The following is a 25,906-nucleotide window of genomic DNA, read 5'->3' as shown; positions in this document are numbered from 1 at the left end:
ATGAAGAAGACTTCCTATAAATTCAACAGGGACTGGAGCCCTGCTGAAACATACTTTTACATTTCATTACTGTTTTCTAGTCTTAATTTGTGACTTTGTTGTATGACTTTGAACTGAAGACTCAATGTTTTCTTTAAATATTATTTAATAATTATTTTTCTTTTAATTACTTTTTAAGAATTGCCAAAACTTAATGTGGTGCAAGACTATTATATTGTAGAAAGGGGAGGCCATTACAACCAAAACCCCAACCACAAGGATTGTAGTGATTGTAGTTTCAGTGTATTGAATCCATTGTCTTGGAAAAACACTTTAGTGTGAGATTGTCAAATACAATGTCTGAAAATATTCATATCATTCAATATTGTTGTGGTAATCATACTAAAATTAGCGTGTACAATGTAGGTGTGTGGTTGAATATTTGCATATGTGTATGTAATTGTGTTTGAGTGTTTTGCTTTGTTTGTGCATGCAGATGTTAGGGTGTTAGGGCCTAAAATATGACTTAGACACAGAAAATGTAATTTAGCCAAATTTCAAGTATGTGTTACGATATAATTCTATGTAAAAAAAAATAAAATTCTACTACTTTGCAAATATGGCTACTGTCTAAAATAAAAATGATAGAATTTGTAAAATCACTGAAATAAACTGAAATGCTCTGAGTGGCGATGGTCCAAATTCTAATAATGGGTTTAATGTCTTTCGCTTTGTTAGCCTAGAAATTTGCGCGTTACAATTAATTACACTAATGGTTTATTAATTAGTTTCATCGCCGCTGGATGCAGACAGGAAGTCCAGTCATCCCATTACTGGTGATGTCGGTTTTTCATCCTCATGCCACGTCATTAGTATATACGTGTTTGTAGGCGCAACCAGACTGACACGACGCTTGACCAATTAGATGCTGCTGTTGAAGAAGGAGGTCGGCCTTAGCAGTCGCGTCGACCAATCAAAACGGGGCTGAAGGAGGCAGTTCGAGCTCAGGAGAGTCGGAAAGGGGGCGAGGCTAACTGACAGGCGTCCCCAGCTTCCTTAGACCTGAGTAGCTGAATCTCACAACAGCGCTGCAGTCATGTGTGGTGAGTGCTTATTGTACTTGTGTATCATTCATTTAGAATGTTACGCTATCATATCTTATATGGGTGTGAAAACAGACAAAAATAAAACGGTATCGACTGTTTGTTTAGTGTGGTGGCTGTTAGCTGGGTGGCTAACTGTCCAGTTAGCGAACATGAGCTGGTGTTACTGATGCTGCTCCTCAGCTATATATAAAACAGTAATTTCTTTGCTGTTTTTCGTTCCGTTTGACATGAAAGCTATCTTTGTGTGTGTATTCGCGAGTAAGACTAATATAAGTACAATTCCTGCTTTCTTCCGTCTAACGTCAGATAGCTAATGGGGCTTGCGATGACGCGTACTAACTTTTCCACTTGCTATTTTGTTATCATTATGTATTGATTAAAATGATTGGGAATACCTTTTATGTTCATATCTAATCTAAAAATAGCTTTTGTCCTGAAACTGAAAACAGTAGCTCTGTTTGCCATGTTTCCCACCCGCATTATGTTAAAGAGAAACATATTTGCATATAATGCTTTCGTCTATAGCTCGTTTCTTTAGTATGTTTCTTCGCTCATGTACCTGTCTCCCATCACCTGTGTTTACAATCTGAGCAGACCAACAGGACCTGAAAAACTCGTTTCTATTTTTTCCTATTGACACCTGCCACCACTTTGCTCGGATTAACCGTTTACTTTTTTCAGCCTCAATGCTTTGTCAAAGATTGTTCCTGTGAGTCACTTATTATTTTTCCCTGCCCCTCACCTCTTCCGTCCATCTCTTGCTATGCTGAATGAGGTCTCTGTTTTCAAGCTTGTTTTCCCCCACTCCCAAGTTCAAGATTTGCATTTATCTGTGCCTGAATAGCTGAGAAACTCTTTGTAATTTCACACTCTCCTCAGGCCATGAATTGTGTCCTTGCTTCTGGAAGCTGTTGAACTGAAATGTAGACGGTCTCAGAGTGAAATCTTTATTAACCTATTGCTCTGATACTAAATGGCTTAAAATCAAAATGTCTCGGACTAAGATTTTTCCCGATGCCGCTGTTAAAATGCCTTCGTCACTGACCCACCTTCTGCATCCTGTTCTGTAAAGGCAAACAAAGATGAAAGCAATGTCTGTTTTTAGACTCCTGTAAGACTGGTCTCTTGTGAATTACTCACAAGTCTGCTGACGTTGACAAATGGTTGAATTTCAAATATTTGACTCAGAGTACTCGCCAAAAACGGAATACAATTTGTGTACTTACAATTTTATAACTTACCAGTCTGAGTTTTCCCAAATGTAATGGTCATGTATTGACAATTTTTGTTTGAGAAATATTAATGTCGGTTGTCAGAGAGAATATCCAACATGTTTCCTCACTGTATTTGAATTGTATTTACACTGTGAATATGAATTGGACCCGTTTTGTTGTAATTTGGCTCTATATGTACATCACTGAGATAAAAGCTTTGTACCACCTGTTGAACAACCACTATCACTGCCACCTGATGTAGGTATTTTAGCCTAGCAAACATTTTGCTTAATTACCGTAATCTCTTTGTTTTCTTTCCCGTTTCTCAGGAATATTTGCTTATCTCAACTACCATGTGCCAAGGACACGCCGTGACATCCTTGAGATCCTTCTTAAAGGTCTTAGACGCCTGGAATACAGAGGCTACGACTCAGCAGGTAAAGAGATGGTGGAAGGACATAATAACCACAACTTTGTTTTTCCATTTCAGGCAATTGTGTCTCATTGTTTGAAACTTTCAAACAATCAAATTTAAAATAATGTTTTGAAATATGGGAAAATAGGTCTTAGACTGGTGTGGCTCCTGGTTTCGAGCAGAATTTGTTTAAAATGTTTTTGTTTTTCATATGTCAAAGAACTCAGAGTCTGAGATCTAGTGGTGTACTGGGGAGTGTGTAAAAGACAAGTGCACTCTGGATATAAGAAGTACACCATACGCATTGTGTATATGAGAAAAGATTGCACATAATGTTCAGGGCTTCAAGCTTTCAGCAAGACTTAAAAACCGCTTCTATTGACTGAAGTACTCATTCAGCTATCCATTTATGGCTTTTAATAACACATTTAAATTGGTCTGTATGTCAATGTGGGATGATGATGCAACACACATCTTAAGTGAATTCTAAAAATAAGAAGATGCACACATTTTAATTTATCGACGTTTTCATTAAGGAAAATTTTACAAACATACATACAAGCTCAAACATACTAATATTAATATTTGGTTAAATATGTCTCAGCACCTTGATTACATGGATTTTGTTGCCATCTACAAGTTTATTTATTATAGTTATTCACTTAAAAAAAAGTGTTTAATTTAAAGTGATTCAAGCTGATTTTGTACGATTCTGTGGTTAGTTTTGTGGTTCTGGATTTTTAGTATAGTTAAGGTCAGGGCTTTTCAAAGGCTTAATGATAATCTGTTTTTTTTCATTCTGAAGGCAGTGTGCTGTTGTAATAACCAGCTGTGTTCATTTTAGACCATTTAATAAAAAAGGTTTTCTCGTCTCTAAGTGGTCTTTTATTTGACAGTTGTCAGACAGGAAAGCGGGTTGTGAGAGGGGAAAACATGCAGCAAAGGACTCAAACTCATGACGGCCACGTTTAGGACTAAGGCCTCCATATGTGGGTCACGTGCTTTTACTCTTGCGCCACAACCGCGCCCCACTTAGGGCAGTTTTAATGACGATTAGATATTGATTCCAGGCACTGGCTTTAGCATGGCTTTTGTTTTAAACCAAAGTCTGGGCAACAAAGCACAGACTTTGTGAAGTCTGTGCTTTGTTGCACAGATTTGAATTTATTCAAATTCAATTCAAATAAAATTCAAATTGAATTTGTTTATTGAATAAACAAATTGAATTAGTTTATTGTGGCAAACAGTGTTTGGATATTGAGCTGCAGTTATTCCAGATGAATCCTTAACCACAGAGTCTAGATGTAATTTGCTAAGGTACTTTATTAGGCATTTAATTACGAACTTTGTTTTTTCCTCTTATTGCCAGGTGTCGGCATCGATGGAGGCAACAGCAAGGACTGGGAGTCGAATGCCAAGACTATCCATCTGATCAAGCAGCGTGGAAAAGTTAAGGCTCTCGATGAGGAGATTCACAGTAAGCTGAGATTAAGCTTTTTCCGAAACAGTCAGTCATAGAACGATGGGGCATTTAAAATGTCTTGTTGTCGTTGTGTTTTTTTCTGTTTGACCTCTAGAACAGCAAGATCTTGACCTGGATATTGAAGTTGATGTTCACCTGGGCATCGCTCACACCCGCTGGGCGACCCACGGCGTTCCCAGCCCAGTCAACAGTCATCCGCAAAGATCTGACAAGAACAATGGTCAGTTGTTTCACAAAGGTCAAACTAAACGGCCCAGCTCAGATCGTTTGAACTGCGTGCAGCTGTCACGGATCTATAAACATTACGACGCTCTCTCTGGTTTGCAGAGTTCATTGTGATTCACAATGGGATTATTACCAACTACAAGGACCTGAAGAAGTTTCTGGTGAGCAAATGTTTATTGCGTTGCAAAATAAGACAAAAGTCGATCTGATTTTATTTGTCTCATAAAAACCGACTCGTCCACTCGCATTAATTCCACAGGAGAGCAAAGGCTATGAATTTGAGTCGGAGACAGACACTGAGACCATCGCCAAGCTGGTGAAGTACATGTATGACAATCGGGAAAGTGACGACATCAACTTCGCCACACTGGTAGAGCGTGTGATCCAGCAGCTGGTATGGGAAAGCTACTAAAAACATGCGCAATTAGAGATACAATGCTTTCCTTAACATGTTGACCTGGGTTTTACCTGGCAGGAAGGAGCTTTTGCCCTGGTTTTCAAGAGTGTCCATTACCCTGGAGAGGCAATTGGCACAAGGTACTGATGCAAGGAAAATATGACAATAAAAACTTCTCTATTTTAATCATGACGATATAACATCTCTACTTCTTTGCTTAAGTTGGGGACCTACATACGGTAAAATTCTCACTCGTGTAACATGTTTTATGTGCAGGAGAGGAAGTCCTCTCCTGATGGGAGTGCGCAGTGATCACAAGCTGTCCACCGATCATATTCCAGTGCTCTACCGCTGCTGTGAGTAGTCTCGTCTCTTTCTAGTCCGAATAAGTTAAATTTAATAGGAAGATTTGGAACCAGAGGCCTAATTGTTTTATTTCGACAGCTGGAAAAGAGAAAAAGAGCTGCAGCTCCCTGCCGAGGACAGACCAGGACACCTGCCTGTTCCCGTTGGATGAGAAAGCTGTGGAGTATTACTTTGCATCTGACGCGAGGTAAGAAGACGCCTGTGTTGCTGCATCAACCAGAGCAGTCTTCCCCTTTCCACTGCTGACTGTACTTGGCGAATATTCCCCTTAAACTTTTCAAATGTTCACATTAGAACCACAAACGTGAATGTATTAGGATTGTATTTGACAGATCAACACAAGTTGTGAGCGATTGTGTAATGGAACTAAAAAGATGTATACTTCTAAAACAATATTTATCAGTAAAAATCTCAAAATTAGTGGTGCAATTTGTAGTCTGACCCCTTTACTCTGAAATCCATAAACAAAACTTTGTGGCACATTTTGCTCTCAGAAGTAAACTAAATTTCAAAGTAGGTAGACATATTTGTGATTTAATCCTTCTTTTCTATGAAAGCTCCAGAGGTCTTTTAGAAAACATTAGTGGAAAAAATAAGTGCATAATGAAGACCCTGGGAACACAGAAGGGAGGTCAGAGAAACGGTCAACAAATCCCCTCCACAATTGGCTGCAAGCCTTGTAGTGGACACAGCAAACAGGTAGAACAAGGCACCCCGATTAGGTAGAAGACTAACATTCCCACACCATCTCCTCGACAGAGGAAGTATCATGCTAAACAAGACCAGGAACTCTGGTTAGAGTTTGTGTCCTCCCCCTTCTTTCCCTGCTTTTCTTCCAGGCACATTACTAATGAATAAAGGCCAAAAAAACCTTTAAATGAATTGATAAATGTAGCTAGAATGAAATGTTTAATTTAGATTCTGGTTGATCTCTTGTAACGCCAGCGCTGTAATCGAGCACACAAACCGGGTGATCTTCCTGGAGGATGACGACGTTGCCGCCGTGATGGAAGGCCGGCTGTCCATCCACAGGATAAAGCGCCGGGTGGGGGACTACCCGGCCCGCGCCATCCAGACTCTGCAGATGGAGCTGCAGCAGATTATGAAGGGTGAGTGGAGGCTCAACCTTTTGTGTTTTGTATTTTCTCTCATCTTTCCATTGCTAATCCTTTGCAAATAAATCATCTGGACACTGCCTTGTAATTTTCCCTAAAATCCTGCTGTGCAGCATATTTGTTGCCGCTGGAGCTCAGCTGCCTTAACATTTTACCTTCAGCTGAACTGTGTTATCAGTGAAACAGTTAAAGCAGTTCTGCATTAGCTGCATTCCCCAGAAGATGAATTGCTATTAAATGATTTTATGACTGTTATAAAATCTGAGTTTCATGTGCGTATAATATACTTTCTTTTATTGACTAAGCCTGGTAAGTGAATATTTCTTCTTTTTTAGAATTTTAACAAGTTCATTTTATCATTCATCAAACTGCACAAATATCCACTGTAAATCATCTAAATGAAAATCACACTTTTTTCCTTCTCCTTTGTTGCTTTCACCTATAAAAATGTTTTGAAACAATAATGTACAAGTCGCATAAAATAAAGGTGAACCCTCTTGAACTTTGTTGTCTCTAGTTCCTGCCGGTTCCGTGTGCAGCAGTACATTCTCATCTTAATTTAAGCGAACTCACCACAGCAATAATTTCAGGTTAAACTATCATGTTTGCTTCCCCCGCCCCCTTTTGCTTTTCCAAAATAGTCCAGCAGGAGGCAGTGGGAGAACTGATGTTGGTTCCACTTCACATTCCTTTATGGTCCTGTCATTACTCAGCCTCTCTCTCTCTCTCTCTCCTCTGTCTCTTCTCTGGAGTTTTTCTGCTGAATAACCTACTTTGCGTGACCCACATTGCTGTTGAAGAGAGGCTAAAGAAACAGCAGAGTTTCTGACTGTCACGGTTTGTTATTGTTGAGACGAAAACATCTGCTTTAAGCCTCTTTGTTGTTATTTTAGATTTTTCCTTAAAGTTGCATAATTAATCTTAATTCTGAACATACGTTAGAGGAGAAGGAGATGCCTCCCTGCAGTTCTAGGAAGTCAGAACATTTAGTGAAACGCTGTGAAAACAAGGTTGTTGGATCCAAAAATCAAAAGTGTTGGCAACTTCTTAGAACATAAGAGTGATTTCTCCATAAGATCAACTATGTTCTAAAGATATCACAGCTTATTTTTTTTGTGCTCGTGTAGTAAATGTTTTCCCATTTTCTGTTCCTCATCTCTCAGGCAACTACAGCTCCTTCATGCAGAAGGAGATCTTTGAGCAGCCGGAGTCTGTGGTGAATACCATGAGAGGAAGAATCAACTTTGACAACAACACAGGTTAGAGATTTGGTTAAATTGGCCTTCTATGAAGTGCACTGATGATGTATCTCATTTTAAATGTTTTAGCTTTCAACACATTTTGTTGCCAGTTTTTCGGGGATTTCTCCAACACATTTGCAAATCTAGAGAACAAACATTTTGTCCTCTTGTTTTGCAAACAACTTTGCAAAACAAAGTTGTTTGCTATTCTTGCTGTTCTTGCTATTGCTGGGATGTTTTGATCCAAACCCACTCCAGTGTAGCTCTTGCTGAATGTTTAGCGTTATTGTTCTACCACAAGATGAACTTGTTCGCTATTCTCAAATATTTCACATCTTCAAACAGGTTTTTTTCCCCACGATTGTCTCCAATCATTCTTTTGTCAACACTAACGAGCTTCTCTGTCCAGACTGGAAAATGAGCATTCCCAAAAAGCATGACGCTCTCAGCACCATGTTTCACAATGGGAATGGTTTGTTCAGGGAATTGTGTAGTGTTTTTGTTTGATGTTTCACACATGTAGGTCAAGAAGTTGAATTTAGTCTCTTCTGACTTGAGGACACTGCATGGTTTTGGCTAACACATTAAATGACTACTGGTCAAGAGCCAGATTTGTGTAGATTAATACTCTTAAGCTACTCAAAGGTGAACTTGGTTTATTAATGAGATGAGATGACGACAATTTGTTGCGCTGTGTTTTATTTAGTAATATGAAAATAAAGAGGGCTGACTACAAATGCAGGCCTCACTTTTAAGATTTTTTTTTTTTTTTTTTTAATGAAATATTTGTAGCACCATGTATTTTTTTACCCACTTCACTACTATGTACTACTTTTTTGGGTCACACTGAAATGTGTAATGTTATAAAATATTGCAAAGCTCAAGAGACATGAACACTTTTGCAAAGCAACAAAGGTTTTTTTTTTTTTTTTTGTTTTGTTATTTCCATCACACTATATTGAAATAAATGTTAATTTCCTGACTGGACATGGATATATTTGCGTAGCTGTTGCATACAGTTCTTAATGCATCATTTCAGTTCCTGCCAGGGATTCCTTTGATGGGTGGTTTTATTTGGCTTTTAGTTACACTGGGCGGACTGAAGGATCACATCAAAGAAATCCAAAGATGTCGGCGACTAATCCTTATTGCTTGTGGCACCAGCTACCATGCTGGAGTAGCTGTAAGTACTACCCCGGCTTGTCACCATTTACTCATAATTACATTCTGTGCTTTGTGGATGCAGGCTGGAGGTTTACGTCTGACCACATTCCCCTGCTTTGAGTTTGACTGGCTCGTTTTAACAGAAGGACACTGACGTGTTTTTTTTTATCCCTTTCTCAGACCCGGCAGGTTCTGGAGGAGCTCACCGAGCTGCCCGTCATGGTAGAACTGGCCAGCGATTTCTTGGACAGAAACACCCCGGTCTTCCGAGACGATGTCTGCTTTTTTATCAGCCAGTCAGGTGTGGATCTGTGTGCTGTCTGAACCTGATTAACTCCACATTCCCCATCTGTACTCGGCTCTCCCTGTAGAGGAGCTGTCTGTCTGGAGGATTGATGAGTTTATTTTTACCTGAGTGTGTGACGTTTCTATGGTGGCCCTTACGGTCTTTCTTATGAAGCTTTCTTAACTCAGAGTCCTGCTTCTGGCCGAATCAGTTCCCTAACAAAGAGCATTTCTCCCAACCCTGCAGGGGAGACCGCCGACAGCCTGTTGGCTCTGCGCTACTGTAAGGAGAGAGGCGCTCTGACTGTCGGCGTCACCAACACGGTGGGGAGCTCCATCTCCAGGGAGACGGACTGTGGAGTCCACATTAATGCTGGCCCAGAGATTGGAGTAGCCAGCACCAAGGTAAAGCAGGACAGCCAGAGCTGCTCCTTCAGGCTGTATTACCACCGTCTTCATGGACGTGTTGCTGTTTTTAACAGGCAAAGAGTGAAAGAGAGCTCATAGTATGAAATGGATCCAGATCAATGGGTCATTTCTCCATGACTTTCTGGAACTTGACACTGCTTTTCACAAATGTTGGTCAAAGATTAGTTGACAAAAAAATAATCCATACTTTATACAGAAAAATCAAAATTTTAATTTGAGTAGATCTACTTGGCGAGTAAAAAATAATTATGAATAGTTTGTTTTTACAGAATAACAGATTATAAAATTGACACTACAAACAATTCTTGTAAAAGAAAAAATAATAATAATAATGATTTATAGTTTATTTTTTAAGTTGATTAGATCCATGACTACTTGTTTCCCGGGGTATAAATATGATGTAATACATATACAGGGGAGTAACCATGATCTCAGAAGAGAGGACGAATTTTTCAGTGATCTATTCATTGATTTATTGTCTCTCATTTATTTGTGCATCTCCTTAGAGATTATGTGGCTAAAAACGCACATAATCTCTAACAGCCACAGTACGGCACCACTTCGGAAAATGGGAACGATGGGAAAGCTAATGCGTTGGTTTTCATAAATCAGGACATCTTAAAAAAATTGCTACTGGCCTGAACTTCCTCGCATCTACAGTCGGTGCAATTATTGAAAATCTTAAAACGACCAAAACTGTGATTAGAAAAGACAAGCTGCTGGGTTTATCATACCACCAGACACAGCGTGGAGGTTTGTGAATAAATCTCCAAAGTTTACTGTTTAAAATCTGCTGCATAATGTGGAATCTCTGCCAAGTCTGTAGAATAACCATCAGAGCCTATCTGGATGCCAGTCCACTGTTTGGGAAGACATACTAGGAAAATATAATTCCTGTCCTATCATCACTAACATAAATCTGTCGAGTTTTACAAACTACTGACTCCAAAGGAAACCATGTGCTGTTGTCGGATTAGTGCAACTAATTAACTGCTGCAGCAAACACTTCAGGTGGGTTTGGACACAAAGCAGGGGATGAATGAAGCAACTCATGCGCACTGGGAAGTTTGGTGACCTCTTCTTGAAAACTGAAGATGGGTCATTACTGGTCAAAGTAATCATCCAAATTAACAAAGAAATTGCTCCATAGCCACAAACCAACCATCTTCTTCTTCTGCCTTCTCTTTATGAGCTAACTGACCCGTTAACACTGAGCCTAATCTAGCTGGCGACCTGCTCTTTTTGGCTCCTCTCACATAATCTGATCACTACTGTTTGAAATCCAGGACATCGGCAATCGATTCCCACCTTTTGGAGCTTAACATTGTCTTGCGCTCTAATGCAGCAGAGCAGGAATGAAGAACCCCGACATTATCAACTTGTCTCATGTGAATTCGGTTCCACTGGTATTTATGCCTCTCCCTCTTCTCACTTTCATAACCACAAGGATTTTCCAGCTGGGACTGAGAGCAAAAAAAAACAAACAAAAAAAAACTGAAAGCCTCAGTCAAGTTTGTGTGCAGAAAGCAAAGAGAGGGAGAGAGAGAGAGAGTGAAGCAGGTCTTTTCCTGGTCCAGATTTTCATCTTGGCTCAGGGATTGTCTTGCTGCTCCAAAGCCCCAGAGCACACCTCAGAGACGCCATCATTTATGACTGCGTGAGCAGAGCCATAGACCCACCTTCACCAAACATTTTACAACCCAGCTCATCGGGTCCGCAAGGAACATCTAACTCAGTTTTCACTTTTATTTCTTTTTTTTTTTTTTCCAATTGTTCTTCTCAAGATTCATGGAAAAAGTGCCGAATTAAGACTAAACGCTTTGATGCAAATCCTTTTGTCAGATCTGATGACGGAGCTTGGAAGATGTCCACTTTATGAATTACATAACAGCAGTTATTGGGATCTTGGAGGGTTGCAGAGTTTGTCGTCGAGTTACAGTAAGGAGGAGGGTTGTTTCTTATCATATCTGAAGAGAACGGTTGTCACGCAGTGCTTTAAAAACCCCTTAAAACATAGTGAAATGTAGAATATATAGTTGCTACATCACTGCAGACAACAAAGACGATCAGATTTCTGAGGGCTTGTAGCTAATGTGGTATCAGGAGAAAAAACAGGTTTTACTGCTTACATACTTTTTTTTCTTAGCCCGGTGGGTCTTGTGAATCAACTTGGCTTCTCTTAAAGCTCACAAGTGGGCATGGAAAGTCTCCAAACACGCCCAGAGGGTGGGTGGTGATGACGGTGGACTTGGAGGCTCAGATGTGTGAGGGGTTGAGCCCGTGGCATTTCTAGAATGAACAGTGTGGTATTTTAAGCCTAATTTTACGGACTCATCAGGTTTTCCAGGATGAGCAGTTTGATGCCGAGGCCCGCTTCTCCTTTCCTTCCCCATCTGGGATGCATTAGCATCAGTCCCATTAAAAACAGGGAGACGATGAGCTTCACAAAAGGCTCAGTTCTTCAGGTTCAGCATGTTGATGAAAAATAAGAAAACTACCACGTGTTTAGTAATCTGGCAACGGTATTCCACCATCCCATTGTAGTCATCTTAATAATTAAAAAAAGGTGAAAACAAATAAATATAACTCGTTTTGTGGTCTTTTGTTGTAATCCTTTTCCCCCCCTTTCTCTCTGCAGGCCTACACCAGCCAGTTTGTGGCTCTGATCATGTTCGCGCTGTTGATGTGCGATGACAGAATTTCCATGCAGCCCAGACGCCGTGAAATAATCCAGGGCCTGAGAGTTCTTCCAGGTAGATTCAGACACAAACACTCTGTATAGTTCAGCCAGGGAAGTCCTAAACCCGTACAAGGATAAAATGCAAAGAAGAAAAGCTGTAGGAACCAAAACGAAAGAATTTTCAGAGCCTGTTATTTATTAAAGCAACTGAGACGCTTGGATGAGAAAACTAAAAGAGACAAGAATGGAACAAAAAGGAGGAGGGGAAGGCAGACTACTGGGTTTTAGCTTGTTGTGTACTTCCTGGACCTGAAGCACATATTGTAGCACAAAACTGTAATAAATGGTCAACAGACTGAACTTGTATAGTCCAGAGGACTATTTCTACCTGCTGCAGATGGTCAAAATCACCTTAAAATTACATATTTACATTAAAGATTTATCAGTCATTAAATGGAGTGATGAACTCCATTTCGTATATGAGACATAAATTTAAATATTTAGCCATGTTTTCCTAGCTGATGCATATTAAAAATATCTATATCTACTCAAATATTATGCACTTCTATGGAGATTACGTGAATAATTATCAAAGTGCCGCTGCTCGTAATCACCCTTTTCTCAGGAGAAAAGGACAAAAAAACTTGCTTTTGTTTTTTTTTTTGTTTGTTAGATCTGATCAAGGAGGTTCTCAGTTTGGACGATGAGATCCAGAAGTTGGCGACCGAGCTGTACCAGCAGAAGAGCGTGCTGATCATGGGCAGAGGCTACCATTACGCAACATGCTTGGAAGGAGCGCTGGTGAGCAGTTCCAACTTAATTCTTACAAGCTTTATCAGAACGTTCTTTCGTGTTCTTCACCGCCCCCCACCCCTCCCTTTTCATTTGAGCTTTTTAATGCTGCGTTTAATTTATGCAACGTGCGATTTGGAAGGAGCTTAGAAATAAATCCGGTGTCAGGGGAACCATCTAGATTTAATGTCTGCGTATTATGTGAAAAAAATTCAGTCTTGAATAATTCTTGTATTAAACTGCTGAGTCTTATGTGGTCTTCTCCTTGGGGAGAAGTGTTGCGCAAGATCTGTGGCTCTGGTTTACAACAATTTAAGCTTCATCTTTGTTTAATCTGTGTCTGTTCTGCAGAAAATCAAAGAAATTACCTACATGCACTCAGAGGGTATCCTGGCAGGAGAGCTGAAGCACGGTCCGCTGGCTCTGGTGGACAAACTCATGCCCGTCATCATGATCATCATGAGGGACCACACCTACACCAAATGCCAGAACGCCCTGCAACAAGTCGTCGCACGTCAGGTAAGGGCTATCTAAACCAAATGTTTGTTGAAAATATTTACAAAAAATATTAAAAATGGCACCGTTGCGTGAAACGAAGCGGTCTTGGTTTAAATACGTGTATGAACTTCTTTGGAAACGGACAAAATTTACAATTAATCACGTTCGTAATAGAGCGTCCCTTTTCTTTGTATATGTCAGAGCGGCACAAAACCAGGAAAACATGTAACTATTGCTGAACATTGTGATTAACACACATTATCACGTCTCTTTGGCTCAACACTATCAGGGCCACTCATATGGCATTAAAAGGCTTCCAACCAGCCCAAAATATTATTTGCATGCAAAATATTCATGCAGTATTGCATCCAAATAGTCATTTGCAGTTGCAGTATTGCATGCATTGATATTGCAATGACGACCGTGATTGTGCAGCTCTGCCACACAATCAAACGTTCCTCAGCCTGACGTGACCATGAGGTCACTTATTTAATCCCTTTTTGAGCCACACCTCTGATTCTTCACTTCAGTTCACACAGGGGAGGGGTGGTTATAACATGACATCATTTCCTGCGGTAATATGTAGCACCATGCAGCTTTAAAAGAAAGGCGACGGTAATCTGAGCAGGGAAGTCTCTCTTTGTGTCTCATATTCATTTTTTGTTTTGTTTTTGTTTTCCTACCTCTCTTGATTTCCAGGGTCGCCCCATTTTGATCTGTGACAAAGACGACCACGAAACCATCAAAAACTCTTCCCGCGCCATCAAAGTGCCTCACTGTGTGGACTGCCTGCAGGGCATCCTGAGCGTCATCCCTCTGCAGCTGCTGTCCTTCCACCTGGCTGTCCTCAGAGGATACGACGTAAGTGCTGTGCCAGAACGTGACTTCAGTCACCACCGACTTGACGTGTACCTGCGCAAACTGATCCTCAAAGCTTCCCACTTTCATTCTCTTTGCTAAAAACGTTCAGTTATCACCAGAAAAACTATACAGCAGCACACTCCAAAGGAGTTTCTTTGTATATCTCCTGCTTTGTAGACAAACATAGCAGATAGCCATCATCAGAAATAAACACCGAGTGTTTATATACAGATAAGTGAAATGATTTTGATGATTTTAAAATGTAAAAAGTTTTTCATTTAATGATAGAAACTTGCAAGATAAGGTGAGTTTTCAGGAAAGGTCTTTTTGAAATAGACGGGTCACGTTGCAGTACTCAACACTGATGCATCTTTTGAAGCACCAAACAGCGACATCGTCTTAATTACAGTTTTGTGCAGGAATGAAAAATACATTGAAGCAGTTCTATAACTATAGTGCTGACAGCCACAAACCTGAAAGGATTTTATCGTGACAGACCAACACAAGGTGGTTATTGAAAATGATGCGTGTTCCTTTACCAAAAAAATAAATAAATAAAATATGCCAGGAATTAATATTTAGCCGCCTTTATTCTTTACAACTGCAAGCCCACGAATACTTGGCCTTGCTGCGGGCATGCTTTATGCTTTTCTTCAGCAGAGTTGGAGCGAAACAGAGGGGAGCTTTGAGAGCAAACCTGTTGGCAGCAAGGAAATTGAGCCTGGGATGAAGGTTAAGTTAACCCTTTAGGGCAGCGATTCTGAACTTCAGTCATCAGGAACCACTCCCCTGAATAATTTAGATAATTATAATGTCTCTGTTCCAGTACACCTGTTTCAAAAGATTGCATGACTTACTCTGCGTGCAATGGATCAAGTGCTGCAGACACGTGCTAATCACCCACTTATTCAAGTCAGGTGTGTGACAGAAGGGAAACATCTAAAGTATGCAGGGCATTGGTCCCTAGAGCCTAAACATTCAGCCAAATGTGCAGCAGTGCTTTGTATCAAAGGGTGACCCCGTCAAAGTCCAGACGTTTTTGATGAAAGGGCAAAATGTTCACTTTCTAAAAGTGCAAAGCTGATGGAGACGAACCCTAAAAGACTTGCAGCTGGAACTGTGGCGAACGGTGGTTTTCTTCTGAGTCAGGAGGGCTGAATGCAGCTGTTAAGGATTTTATTTGTAAAGAGAGAGAGGAAAAAAAAAACTAAAAGCCATTTTCCTTCAACTTCACAGATTTAGCTAAATTGTCTTTTATAGTTTACCAGCAGCATTTAGTCATCAGTGAACATCTTCTTGGCCCATTATCCTTATTAAGACCAGCAACTCAAGGCAACGTGAAGTCCTGTTGTATTTGCTACTATATTATTAAATATTCATCAGTTAAATTTTCCTGTTTGAATTCAGGTGGACTGTCCAAGAAACCTGGCCAAGTCGGTGACTGTGGAGTAACGGCCACCCTCCATCGCCTGACGACAGAAACCTGGCAGACACAGATTCAAACACTGACATCAAGGGAGCATCCGTATAAAGAGAAAGCTTCATCCTGTTTGCGTCTCCCCAGTTGTCACTTTTTTCTTATGCTTTTTTTTTTTAATGCAACATTTTAGGCGCCCCTTCTGAATATCACTCATTTTATTTTCGATTCCTTAGAAACTCTGGGCATCCTCGTCAAATTACCGTCGGTGAAGATTTGTCTGTGCTTGCATCTTTGTCACATTGTCTTTTTTTTTTTTAAGATATCGGTGATCATATGGATACGGTTTTGTGTTTAGAAAGTTGTGAGCAAGTTTTGTTGCCGATTGGTCTCTGTGGGAGCTGCTCTTTCAAGCCGTCGACTCCAAGCGGTTACTTTAAAGAGCTTCCTGGCTCATTTTCTCCTTTTAGTGCAATGATTTGTAGGTTAGTTGGATAACTTTCCTTGGCAGCTAATGATTTAAAGCGCTTTACTCCATGGCTGGAGTAAACCATAGACTGGAATCATTCCAAGCCATAGGTCATCGCTTCTTCATAATTGCAGCTCTGTTTTGTGTCCGTTTCCCATCTCGGACTTTTCTTCTTTTTCTTCTGAGGATATGGGAGTAGCACTGCGAGTCGGATTGTAGAAATTTTTTTTTTTTTTTCCCCCCTTCTCCCCTCTCCTTTTGTATGTTACTGATCTTCATTATGTAATAGTATGGGTACAATAATATTTTCCTTTCTGTTGCCTTACTGAGATCTTGTTACTGACTTTTGTTTTTAATTGCAACTAAATGAAGTGATGAAAACGTCGCTTATCTGAAGTTGAAGCTCTCCTCCTGCCACCATGACAGTTGCCATTGCTTACTGGGACCATTTGTTACTTTTCTTTTTACTTATTTTTTTTCTCTTTTCTCCTTTTTAAGTGATTTTGTTTTATTATGCAGGGTACTTTATTTTATAAAGTGAATGTTACTGTTTCAAATATCAAACCAAAAATCTGTGTAACGGCTTTGATCACAAACCAAAACATGTATATTTTGTGTTTAGCCACTGTGTTTTGTAGCAAAGCTGGATTTTAATGTATGAAGACATGTTTAGGCCTGTAAAGCAGGCAGTTTACGTAGCGCAATCACCATGTTGTGCTTACTGAAGCAGAAAGTCATACATGTTCTGTGTGTCTGTGAGCCATGGGATTTTTTTTTTTCCTTCGAATGCCTGGAAAATGACACTTGCACAGTTCCAATAAGCAATGAAGTAGAAATGCAAACTTTGGGTTTGAAGATATTTATCACCTTTACAATCAAGCCTTAACGGGTCCTGAGCCAGGAAAAAAAAGGGGGAGGGAGGAGATGGGAAACTGGATTATATTGTTGCAGGTAATTTTATAACCCTCATCTTTTTTTTTTTCTTTTTTGTGAGATGAAATGACCAGTGGGATGCTATTAGATACAATAAATGTGTCTATTTGGTTTAAAGATGAAATCCAATGGTGCAATTTTATTTTATGCAATGTAAACTGACAAACAGAAGGTTTAAGCTGATAAATTGGTGTTCATAAACACGATGTGGATGAACCAATTTTGATAGACATAAATTCTGAGACATTCGTCTCAGAATAAACGTCTACATAAAATTAAACTGAATGACCCGGAATGACCCGAGCCACGATGGATGCTAGTATTCATGGCAAAGCTGAAGCATACGTTTAGAGAATATAACTGGTATAATTCAATTGTGTTCCATCTTATTGGTTTTTGTGTGCATCTGCCCTCGTAGAATGAATAAATGCCATATTCTGCTTGTATCACCTGACTTGGTAGTCTGACCTCATACTATAACTTTCCCGATTACAAAGCGATTGAAATTTGTCCTCGCGTCCTCCCTCTGGTGGTGCCAAATACGCCTGGGCTCAGCAACCTTTACAAACTGAAAAACTACTCAAGTCCTTGTTTCTGCAACAATAAAAATGTATATAGTACCATATGTACACCTTCATGACCTTTTGGGAGAAGAACATACCGAGTTTCTAAAATACAAAGTGATTTATAGTCAAGAATGGAAAATTACTAATTAGAGGTTTGTCTGGCAAGCTTTTTTTTGTTTTTCCTGAAGCAGCAGTTCTGCAAAACCATGCAATTAAATCAAATCATTTTTTTTGACTAGACTCAAAATAATCAATAAATCAGTCTGCCCTGGTTCTCTAGTCTAAAACCACTTCCAGACGTTTTCTGCAGTTTCCTGAAATCCATGCAGTTTTTTTTTAATGTACATTTATGGCTTAAATGTTCAGCTGCTTCTCCCAAGTAAAAGACATAGCTGAAGAGAAAGTAGAGTTTAAAAAATGAGGAGGGCAGGGATGGGAGTACACATGAAAGTAGACCGAAGAACTGAGCTTTCATGTCACACCTGGGCAGGCTTGATTTTACAGAAATATCTTGCTTGAGGCTTTAAGATGCTTATGAGCTAATTTATTAAAATTAAACACATTAAAAATGCAGTTAAGAGATTTTACAAGTGTTAAAAATTGACATCCCCCCCCATTCTTAGCTACATGAATTCAAAATTCAAGTACATGAACCCCAATCAGACGGACCACAGATTGTAGTTACCAAGCATTTGAAATATCGTCCCCAGTGGTCTTGTAAAAAGTCCAAGAAGCTGTAACGGTGGAGACGAAGGGCCAGAGGCATCTGCACACAGCTGAGGGGACCGGCAGGACCATGTGGACGAGGGCCGGGAGGGTCGCAGAAGCGCACAGTGAACGGCGGCAGATTGTAGGTAGGACACGCAGCACCGCATGGACCGACTTGAACCACTGCGCAGCTCTCCGTTCTTCGCCACGGACCAGCGAGGCGCCGTTGTTCCTGAAGGTGTTGGAGGAAAGCCGGGCGGACTCTCTCGGGGGCCCGCTTCGGTCCAGGGACCGTGGGGGTAAAAATTCCCCGGACAGCGCCAGCCGGAGGAATGCGTTCAGCTTCAGCATGACTTTCAGGTAAAAGGCCACGCTGTTGGTGACGACGAGCGCAGTTTTCAGGAAGATTTCACTGCACATGCACAGCATTATAACGGTTTCACATGCGACCGCAGAGCAGCTGTAGAAGTCAGCCATAAGTCTGAGCAGAAATGGTTTCAGTTCTCCAACAAAGGGTAGTTTTTCGTGGACAAATGTCATTGTGTGAAGCAGCTCGGCGTGCAGGCCCTTCTTCACCAGCCAGAGGATACAAGCGGCACAGCAATTAACCGAGTAAATGGACACAGGTGGTTTTATATCGTCCTTAACTTATTCAGGCTACAGCTGCATCTCAGTAAGTCACATCAGCGAAAAGCAGACCTTTGACAGTAATTCAATTCCAAAAGTGAAGCTCGTTATATTGACGAGACACACAGCAGTGATGTAGCTTAGAGCTTATTTCACTTCATTTTGATGATTGCAACTACAGCTCATGGAAATTTGAATATTACAAATTACTTTTAACACGGAATGTCAGCCTAGAGCAAATTGTATTTAAGTACTGCACAGCATATGCTCTCAATAACTGTTTGGGGCTCGTTTTGTATGAATTGCTGCTACATGACTGCAGTGATGCATAGAGGAGATCAGCAGAAGAAAGTCCAGCTCCAAAACCCAAAAAGACAAGTGCTTTTTTTTTTCTTTCTTTTTTTTTCTGCAGTTTGTCCACATTTCCTGGGGATTAAATGGAGTCTAATATTTTCCAGGGTAGATCACTTCATTCCAGCATGCGACATTAATGCAACATATTGACATCTGGAATGTGTTAGCCATGCCCTGCATATGCTTTCACAGGGAGTAATTGAGGTCTTCTGTGCTTCTCTGCACTCAGTCCCTTCTCGACTGTGAAATCGTGGAGGCAGCATCAGCTCTTTATGTTGCCGCTGCTGGTGAAAGAAAGGAAGAACATAGAAGAGTCGTAGAGTTAATCGGGATTGCACACATTCTGGTTTTATCATAAAATATTGCAAAAATAAAGGGCATAAATAAGAATACCAGACCTTCCATGACCCTGCAATAAGCAATAAGTGGATACAGAGAGAATAGATGGATGGATTGAAGGTAATAAGGGATAAGACAAAACTGTCAATATGTGGCATATTTTGAATAGAAAAAAAAAACATACAAAAATAAACAGATCTGCTGAAGCATTTCTATATCGAGCAAATATTCCACTTTTTATTACAACAGCTGTTGTCTTAAGCTTCCAAACCTTGATAGTGAAACCTAGTGGTAAATGTACAAGAATGTAGTTCATGTATTTGTCCTTGTGCTACTTTCAACTGGGTACAAAGGTAAAATGAATCACAAACCATTGTATGTTTCTTCTTTTAGTTTTTCTATAAAAAAAATTATTTAGATATACAATATTTTTAAAAAATGTAATGAAAATTTTATTAAAAAAAAAAAAGTAAAACCACAACGCTCGCGGGAGCTTTCTTTGCATGCAGTGGCTGAAACATAAAACAAATGTCAAGGAGTTTCAGATTCCTGTAAATCTGCTGGAAACCAAAAAATAAAAAGAAAAAAACATTTGAAGCCTGAGTTTCATCTCTAATTAGAAATATTACAACTGACAAGCATGCATTTTAATGTCATGACCAGTACAGGTTAGCTTCTTGTCGAGGGCCGACAATGTGCAGACGTTTTAGTCCGTGAGGCTCCTGAGGATTCATCCAAACTCATGAGGTGTTCTGTGGCACCTCTGAGCATCATCTGCACAAATGTTCTTGACCCGGTCTGCATGATCTCATTCGTATGGACTGTAGAGTGTAATTCAAGCATCTGAGTAATTGCACTGTTCTGCTAGATGCGTACAAAAGTCAGTGTAGACAAATAGCTGGATGGAAGTGTCCCTGGCCTCTCTCCACAAGGCAGAAGACTCATGTCCTTGCTTCAAAGCACAGGAAACATTCTGCAAACTGACCGCTGCTGTCCTTCAGTTTTGCGTCTCTGCTGTGTGACGCCACGGCTCTACAGGCCGGGACGAGGCGGCGGACGGGCGGGTGGCGGGGCTCGCCCGGGGGGAGGTCCCTGTGGAGGAGGAGGCAGCGGGCCGGCCGGAGGCGCGCAGGGCGGAGGGGTGGGCGGGGACGCAGGTGGAGCGGGTATGTACATGGAGGTTGGAGGAAGAGCTCGTTTGGGAGGCGGCGTGTAAGGGTGGGGCGTGGAGGGTGGCGAGGGAGTGGGGGAGGCAGGAGGAGGAGTTGAAGGCGGTGATGGAAGCGGGGAAAAGGAAAATGACTGAGGGCTGCCAGGAGTCGGCGGCAGGGAGCCCTGTGGTGGAGGAGGACTTCTGCTGGGGGGGCTGCAGATGGGTGAGGGATGGCAGTTAAAGTTGGGGTAGCGAGGAGGCTGTGATTTCATGCGGCTGAAGTTCATACATCTACCCTAAAAATTTAAGACAGAAAATATTCTATTAGAGTAAGTAAATGCACTTTCATTAAAAAAAAAAAAAAAAAAAAAAAACTTGCATAGCTCCATATAAAGTCTTGATTTTGCCCCCTACTAGCCATTAAAAGGAATGCAGAATTAACTTTTAACCCTCCCACAAATGTCACTGTCGAGATGCAGGAGTGCGGAGTTGTCCCATCAGACCGTCAGTTCCCCAAACCACACAAAATAAAACTTTGCAAAAATGCGCTTGAGGTCAATGCGACCCCACCGAGCTGCACAGAGTGAAAAAAAAAAACCTCATGAGGTCCAAAAGTAAAATCTTACTAACACCTTGTTTCATGTTGTCATAACAAATTAATCATTTTAGTTGTATGCAAATTTGGTCATATGAATAAAATGACCTTTTTTGATTTAGTTTTAAATCTTGTTTCATTGTGATGATTCTAACTAGATTTTTCTGATTACTCTTTGTTTAATGAATGTTACAAGTTGCATTTGTGTTTTCAAAGGGTCACATCAATACATGCATATTTAATTAAACCGAACTGTAATAGGACAACGTAATAACTTATATGCCGCCCACTAAAATTATACAAAAATCTTGGAAATGAACACATGCAGAGCGCCGACTTCAGTTCTCCTTTGGCCGTCGGCAGGAAAAGAAACAGGTTTCCACCCTCCAGCCACTGAACTCATTTTGGTTAAGTCATAAAGTTTAGGGCTTGACAGGAAATTTCTAATTGCAATAAGAACCCGGTTTTTAACTGCTTAAGGAAATTAGGTTAAACTGTTCTTCTTTAAAGTTTTTATAAGAAGGAAGTCTTCCTAGTTTTATATAATTACAAAGTTGTTGGTAAACTATAGAGAAGAACCAGAAACATTGTCCTCTAAACTTTGATTTCAAAAAGCACGTTGGGCATTCACTGATGTAAAGCTGTACTTTCAAGTAGGATAAACTAAAACTTGTCAAATATGAAAAGAAAATTAGCTTTTATTCTACATTTAATGGGATTGCAGCCAGGTATCCACAGTGGGATGCATAAGTTCACTGCATGTTTTATAGTTGCAAGTTAAATGAGTTGTAAAAATGGCAGCATTTATCATAATGGTTGCCTTCTGTCTTTAGGCAACTAAACTCTGGATTTAGATAAGTGGAAAATCTCTAAAGATTTTGAAAGAAAAAAAAAAAAGAAACATGTGAAGCTCACAACTTTTAAACGACCAGCAGTCTGTTTTTTGAGTGTTGCGATCCTACACACTGCTCCCAGAGAATCAGGAAATTGTTCATTTTGGTTTCAAATACAATGAAATGACAAAACTAATAAAACGAGAGAAAGAAAACAGATGCAGAATAACAACATAGTGCTAGTTTGGAGCCGAAAAGGAAGGATCTGCTGGATTAATGTTGAGACGACACACATGTAAGTCACATGTTGTTGTGTAGCTGCGTTTCCGCTACAAATGTGCACAAACCTTTGTCTATATTCCGTTAATGTAAAAAAAAAAAAAAACAACACAATTTCACAATTGCAGTGTTTCCATTAAATAAGAAATGACATGAAATTAAAGTCACACGTGAATAAACTTGTCCACGCAACAATTTGTAAAAATCATGGCAGCGACGGATGTAAACAGTTAAATGAAATGCAGGCATAATTATGCCACGGCGTCAGCGCTCACCATCGGTCGGCCATCAGATGTCGGTGTCTCATGCAGGCATTCGATTCGCTAATATACATTTCCACCCTATATGCTTGGCATAGTGTAGGTAAAACTCCAGTTTGAAACACAGCTCCTAATGTTTCTTCCACTTAACATGACGTCACGTCTCAGTCGTGCTCACGTGGATATCATTTAAGGTAAAGGCAGCTGTATGTTCTCTGGTGAATTGAACCATCCACAGAGTTGTCTGCCACCCTCAGTAAAAGCAACAGGACCAAATCGGGTCCAGACTGTACAATGGGTTGTTGTTTAATATAGTCAAAACCGTTTAATATCATACTTTGGAAATTAAGCAAAAAGGTCAAGATAATTTACCTAAGGATTATGTCAGATTGCTGTTAAAATGTGCAACCGGGAAATGAGAGGAAAGGATCTGAAGATGCCTCAGACTGCAACCGCTTTGAGCTTCTTCACAGACTTCGTCGTCTGACGTACCCAATGTGAAGCATTACGTAAACTCTTGCGGTAAAGGACCATCGCAAACAAAATTCCCTCAAACTCTCTTTTTATTTTTTCACATCTCAGCTGCCAACTTCTGATGTCATCACATTGTTACCGTCCCACTGCAGCTGGCCTTGCAGCAATTACTCTGGCCTCTTTGTAATGACTTCACCAGACAGCCCTGCATTGCAGAACTCTCCAGCCAAATGTTGTGCTCAGAATCTCAACTCACCAAGCATTTTTCCCATGAGGCTTTTTAGTTCGCACTTCACTGCAGACAGCTGTTCTCAGATGCAACAGACTCATTCCTAATTCTCATCGTCTTTGGTTAAAGGCCCAAGAACCAAGACATATGATCCACGTTGAGGTTGTTTTTTTTTTTTGTTTTTACCTTGTCTCCTGGATGAGGTCTCATCACAGACACGCGGTCGTAGCCTTTTTTCAGCAGAACCCACAGGGCGTCGAGTTTGCTCTGCAGAGAATCAAAGATCAAACTTTACTTTTAACAGGAAACTGTAATGTTACACGCAACAGATGAAGTCTTCTTTTATGGTAGAAATTTAAAACAAATTCTGAGATGTTTTTAAACGGATTTGGTGCTAAGAGTCTCCTCATAGTTTTTAAAAACTGTAAATATTTCAGGGATGTGTGCAGAAAACACAGCTGTTTTCCCTCCCAAACTGCTGGCTTTGCAGTCCTCCTCCCTAGAGGTCAAGTCCAACAGCGCTCTGGCTTCTATTAGCAATCCCCCCGCTGACTGGAAACGCTTCACTCCATTAACCCCGTGCTGGCCTTAAAGGAAAGCGCTGCATCCCAGCAGTCACCAGACATTATTGCCTTCATACATCTCAAAGCTTTTTCAATGCGACAGCACGGTAATACCTGATTATCCTCATCCTGACTAGCATGAAATGACTTTCAGCAGATGTTGTACGTTTATCCTCAACACATGCTCGCAGCTGAGAAAGACGCTTTGTCCCTGCAGAGCTATGAAACGGTTCTGAATGTTTTAGTAAATTAGATGTTTGCCGAGACAAACGCTAGATTTTGTTTAGCAAGTACTTCACAGATCATAAGTCTTTGGGTATAATGAGCAGTTGAGATCTGTAACTCTTCGGGGTTGTTTTGAGTGAGAGCTATCTGCCAGAGTAGGAGAAATGTTGGAAAAGCTTTAATCTCACTTCAGACAAGCAAGGTTTGGAAACCCCGAGTAATTCGGCTCTCAGTCATCAACAGTTCATGGGAAGGTTTGTTGAATTTGCTGCAAACTTGCTGCTGCGTCACCTTAATGGGTGAGTACCACTTGTGTGGCGGCGGAGGTTTCTGCATGCCGTTGTTGAGAACCCGAGTGGCCGGCAGCTCGTACTCCTGCTCCGGCATCTTCACTTTGGCATTCTTGGCTTTCTCCAGCTTCGCTCCTTCTTCCGTGGAGCCTTTCTCTCCCCAGCGGACCTGGTGGCAAACTTTAATCAGTGATTGCACTGTCACTCAACATCTTTTATGTTTGACAACCCCCTGTCTCTGAGGTCCTCACTTTTGATCAGCATCAGATTTGCATGCATTTTACCTCCATCCTTTTGATCCCCCCCACTCCTCTTCCTCCGTAGTAGGAGGCATCTACGGTTGGCCATTTTTTCTTTGGGGTTTCAAAGTCCTCGTCGTCCTATGAAGCGGATGATAAACATTGATTAGCACAATATTATTTTTCTATGTTGTCTTAAAAGGAACACTTTATTCAGACAAACGATAAAGCTAATTGACATTTAGCGCCTCCCTCCACATTTCTTGGCGCCTGAACAAAGATGTTTATAAAGTCTTATAGTAGTTCAGTCTTTCCCTCTGTCTCATCATTGTCGTTGTCCATGGTGTTCAGTTCAGCTTGTTCCAGCTCCAGCTTTTAAGCCCTTTAGCTATTGCTCTTACTGCTGAGAAGCTGCATAACTTTAGCTTTTAATAGAGACATGGTTGCCTTATTTTATTGGCATGTTTTCTTGTCTGTGGCAAAGAGAAATGTCTCTCCTTGTCACATCATTTATTTATACAACTGAGAAACATGAAGTAATGGATTATCAGGGGGGAAAAACTAAAGCAACATCTCAACATCAGCTGGGAACTAAAGCTCTTAGCAAAAATGGTTTGTCCAAATGAACAATGACCCTAAGCACGCCACCAAATTAGCTATAATGTGGCTAAAAGGCTATAATGTGGCTAAAAGGCTATAATTTGGTCAGGCGGAATAGACCAAAGGTCCAGCAAACTGCGAGTCAGTGGTAAAATGACTGTGTTTGAAGAAAGTAGATAAGAAAAAAATGAAAAAGATTCTTATTAACAAATACCAAAAAAATCCCTCTCAAAACTATTATATTTAGCGAAATGAAATGACCTTAGAAGTCCTTACTAACCTAAAACAAAACAAAAAAAGTTTTCTGAGATTTAACAGTTTTTATATTGTGTCTGTATCTTGATTTTAACTCTCTTTCTTTCCTGCCCCCCTCATTCAAACTCGGGGCTCTTGCGCTGACTCCTCTGATAAAACCTCTGAAGTTTTTGCTCTTTTTTTTTTTTTTTTTTTTTTTGCGTTTTTTTGCATCATTTTTCGCCAAGCGGGAAAAAAAAGGCAAAGAG

The 25,906-nt window shown here is 40.5% G+C and overlaps 2 protein-coding genes across 5 annotated transcripts in view; one reads left to right on the top strand and one right to left on the bottom strand.

Annotated features, from left to right (window-relative positions):
* Window positions 1–974: 974 nt before the first annotated feature.
* Window positions 975–15,876, top strand: LOC106938128 (glutamine--fructose-6-phosphate aminotransferase [isomerizing] 1). Its single transcript, XM_015019984.1, has 19 exons — window positions 975–1,082; window positions 2,629–2,736; window positions 4,084–4,191; window positions 4,292–4,417; window positions 4,525–4,583; window positions 4,682–4,816; window positions 4,898–4,959; window positions 5,096–5,175; window positions 5,264–5,372; window positions 6,131–6,294; window positions 7,464–7,559; window positions 8,627–8,724; window positions 8,886–9,006; window positions 9,238–9,395; window positions 12,058–12,172; window positions 12,773–12,900; window positions 13,243–13,410; window positions 14,089–14,250; window positions 15,658–15,876. The coding sequence occupies exons 1-19, from the start codon at window positions 1,076–1,078 to the stop codon at window positions 15,700–15,702; spliced, it is 2,049 nt and encodes a 682-aa protein (XP_014875470.1). The 5' UTR covers window positions 975–1,075; the 3' UTR covers window positions 15,703–15,876.
* A 111-nt stretch (window positions 15,877–15,987) lies between these two features.
* antxr1a (ANTXR cell adhesion molecule 1a) overlaps window positions 15,988–25,906 on the bottom strand; it is a 30,500-nt gene continuing 20,581 nt past the window's right edge. The window contains exons 15-18 of one of the 4 annotated variants that reach the window (XM_015020023.1): window positions 24,849–24,944; window positions 24,566–24,733; window positions 23,673–23,753; window positions 15,988–19,605 (exon numbers count right to left, since the gene is read on the bottom strand). In XM_015020023.1, the coding sequence (XP_014875509.1) occupies window positions 19,435–19,605; window positions 23,673–23,753; window positions 24,566–24,733; window positions 24,849–24,944 (516 nt within the window). In that variant the 3' untranslated portion in view covers window positions 15,988–19,434. Of the gene's footprint in view, window positions 19,609–19,649; window positions 21,113–23,672; window positions 23,754–24,565; window positions 24,734–24,848; window positions 24,945–25,906 lie in introns of those variants that run through there. The other 3 variants (XM_015020015.1, XM_015019998.1, XM_015020007.1) reach the window with 3 other exon arrangements.

This window comes from Poecilia latipinna, unplaced genomic scaffold (genome assembly GCF_001443285.1).
Source record: "Poecilia latipinna isolate Pla-1442-1.1 unplaced genomic scaffold, P_latipinna-1.0 Scaffold82, whole genome shotgun sequence".
Lineage (NCBI taxonomy): Eukaryota > Metazoa > Chordata > Actinopteri > Cyprinodontiformes > Poeciliidae > Poecilia > Poecilia latipinna.
This window is presented reverse-complemented; position numbering and strand designations above follow the sequence as displayed.

What these genes read in the sequence shown, in the direction of transcription:
- LOC106938128 (XM_015019984.1), top strand. An exon ending in CAGAGGCTACGACTCAGCAG is followed by an intron (nt 2,737 to 4,083) that starts GTAAAGAGATGG and finishes TCTTATTGCCAG; the next exon opens with GTGTCGGCATCGATGGAGGC. An exon ending in GGGCCTGAGAGTTCTTCCAG is followed by an intron (nt 12,173 to 12,772) that starts GTAGATTCAGAC and finishes TTTGTTTGTTAG; the next exon opens with ATCTGATCAAGGAGGTTCTC.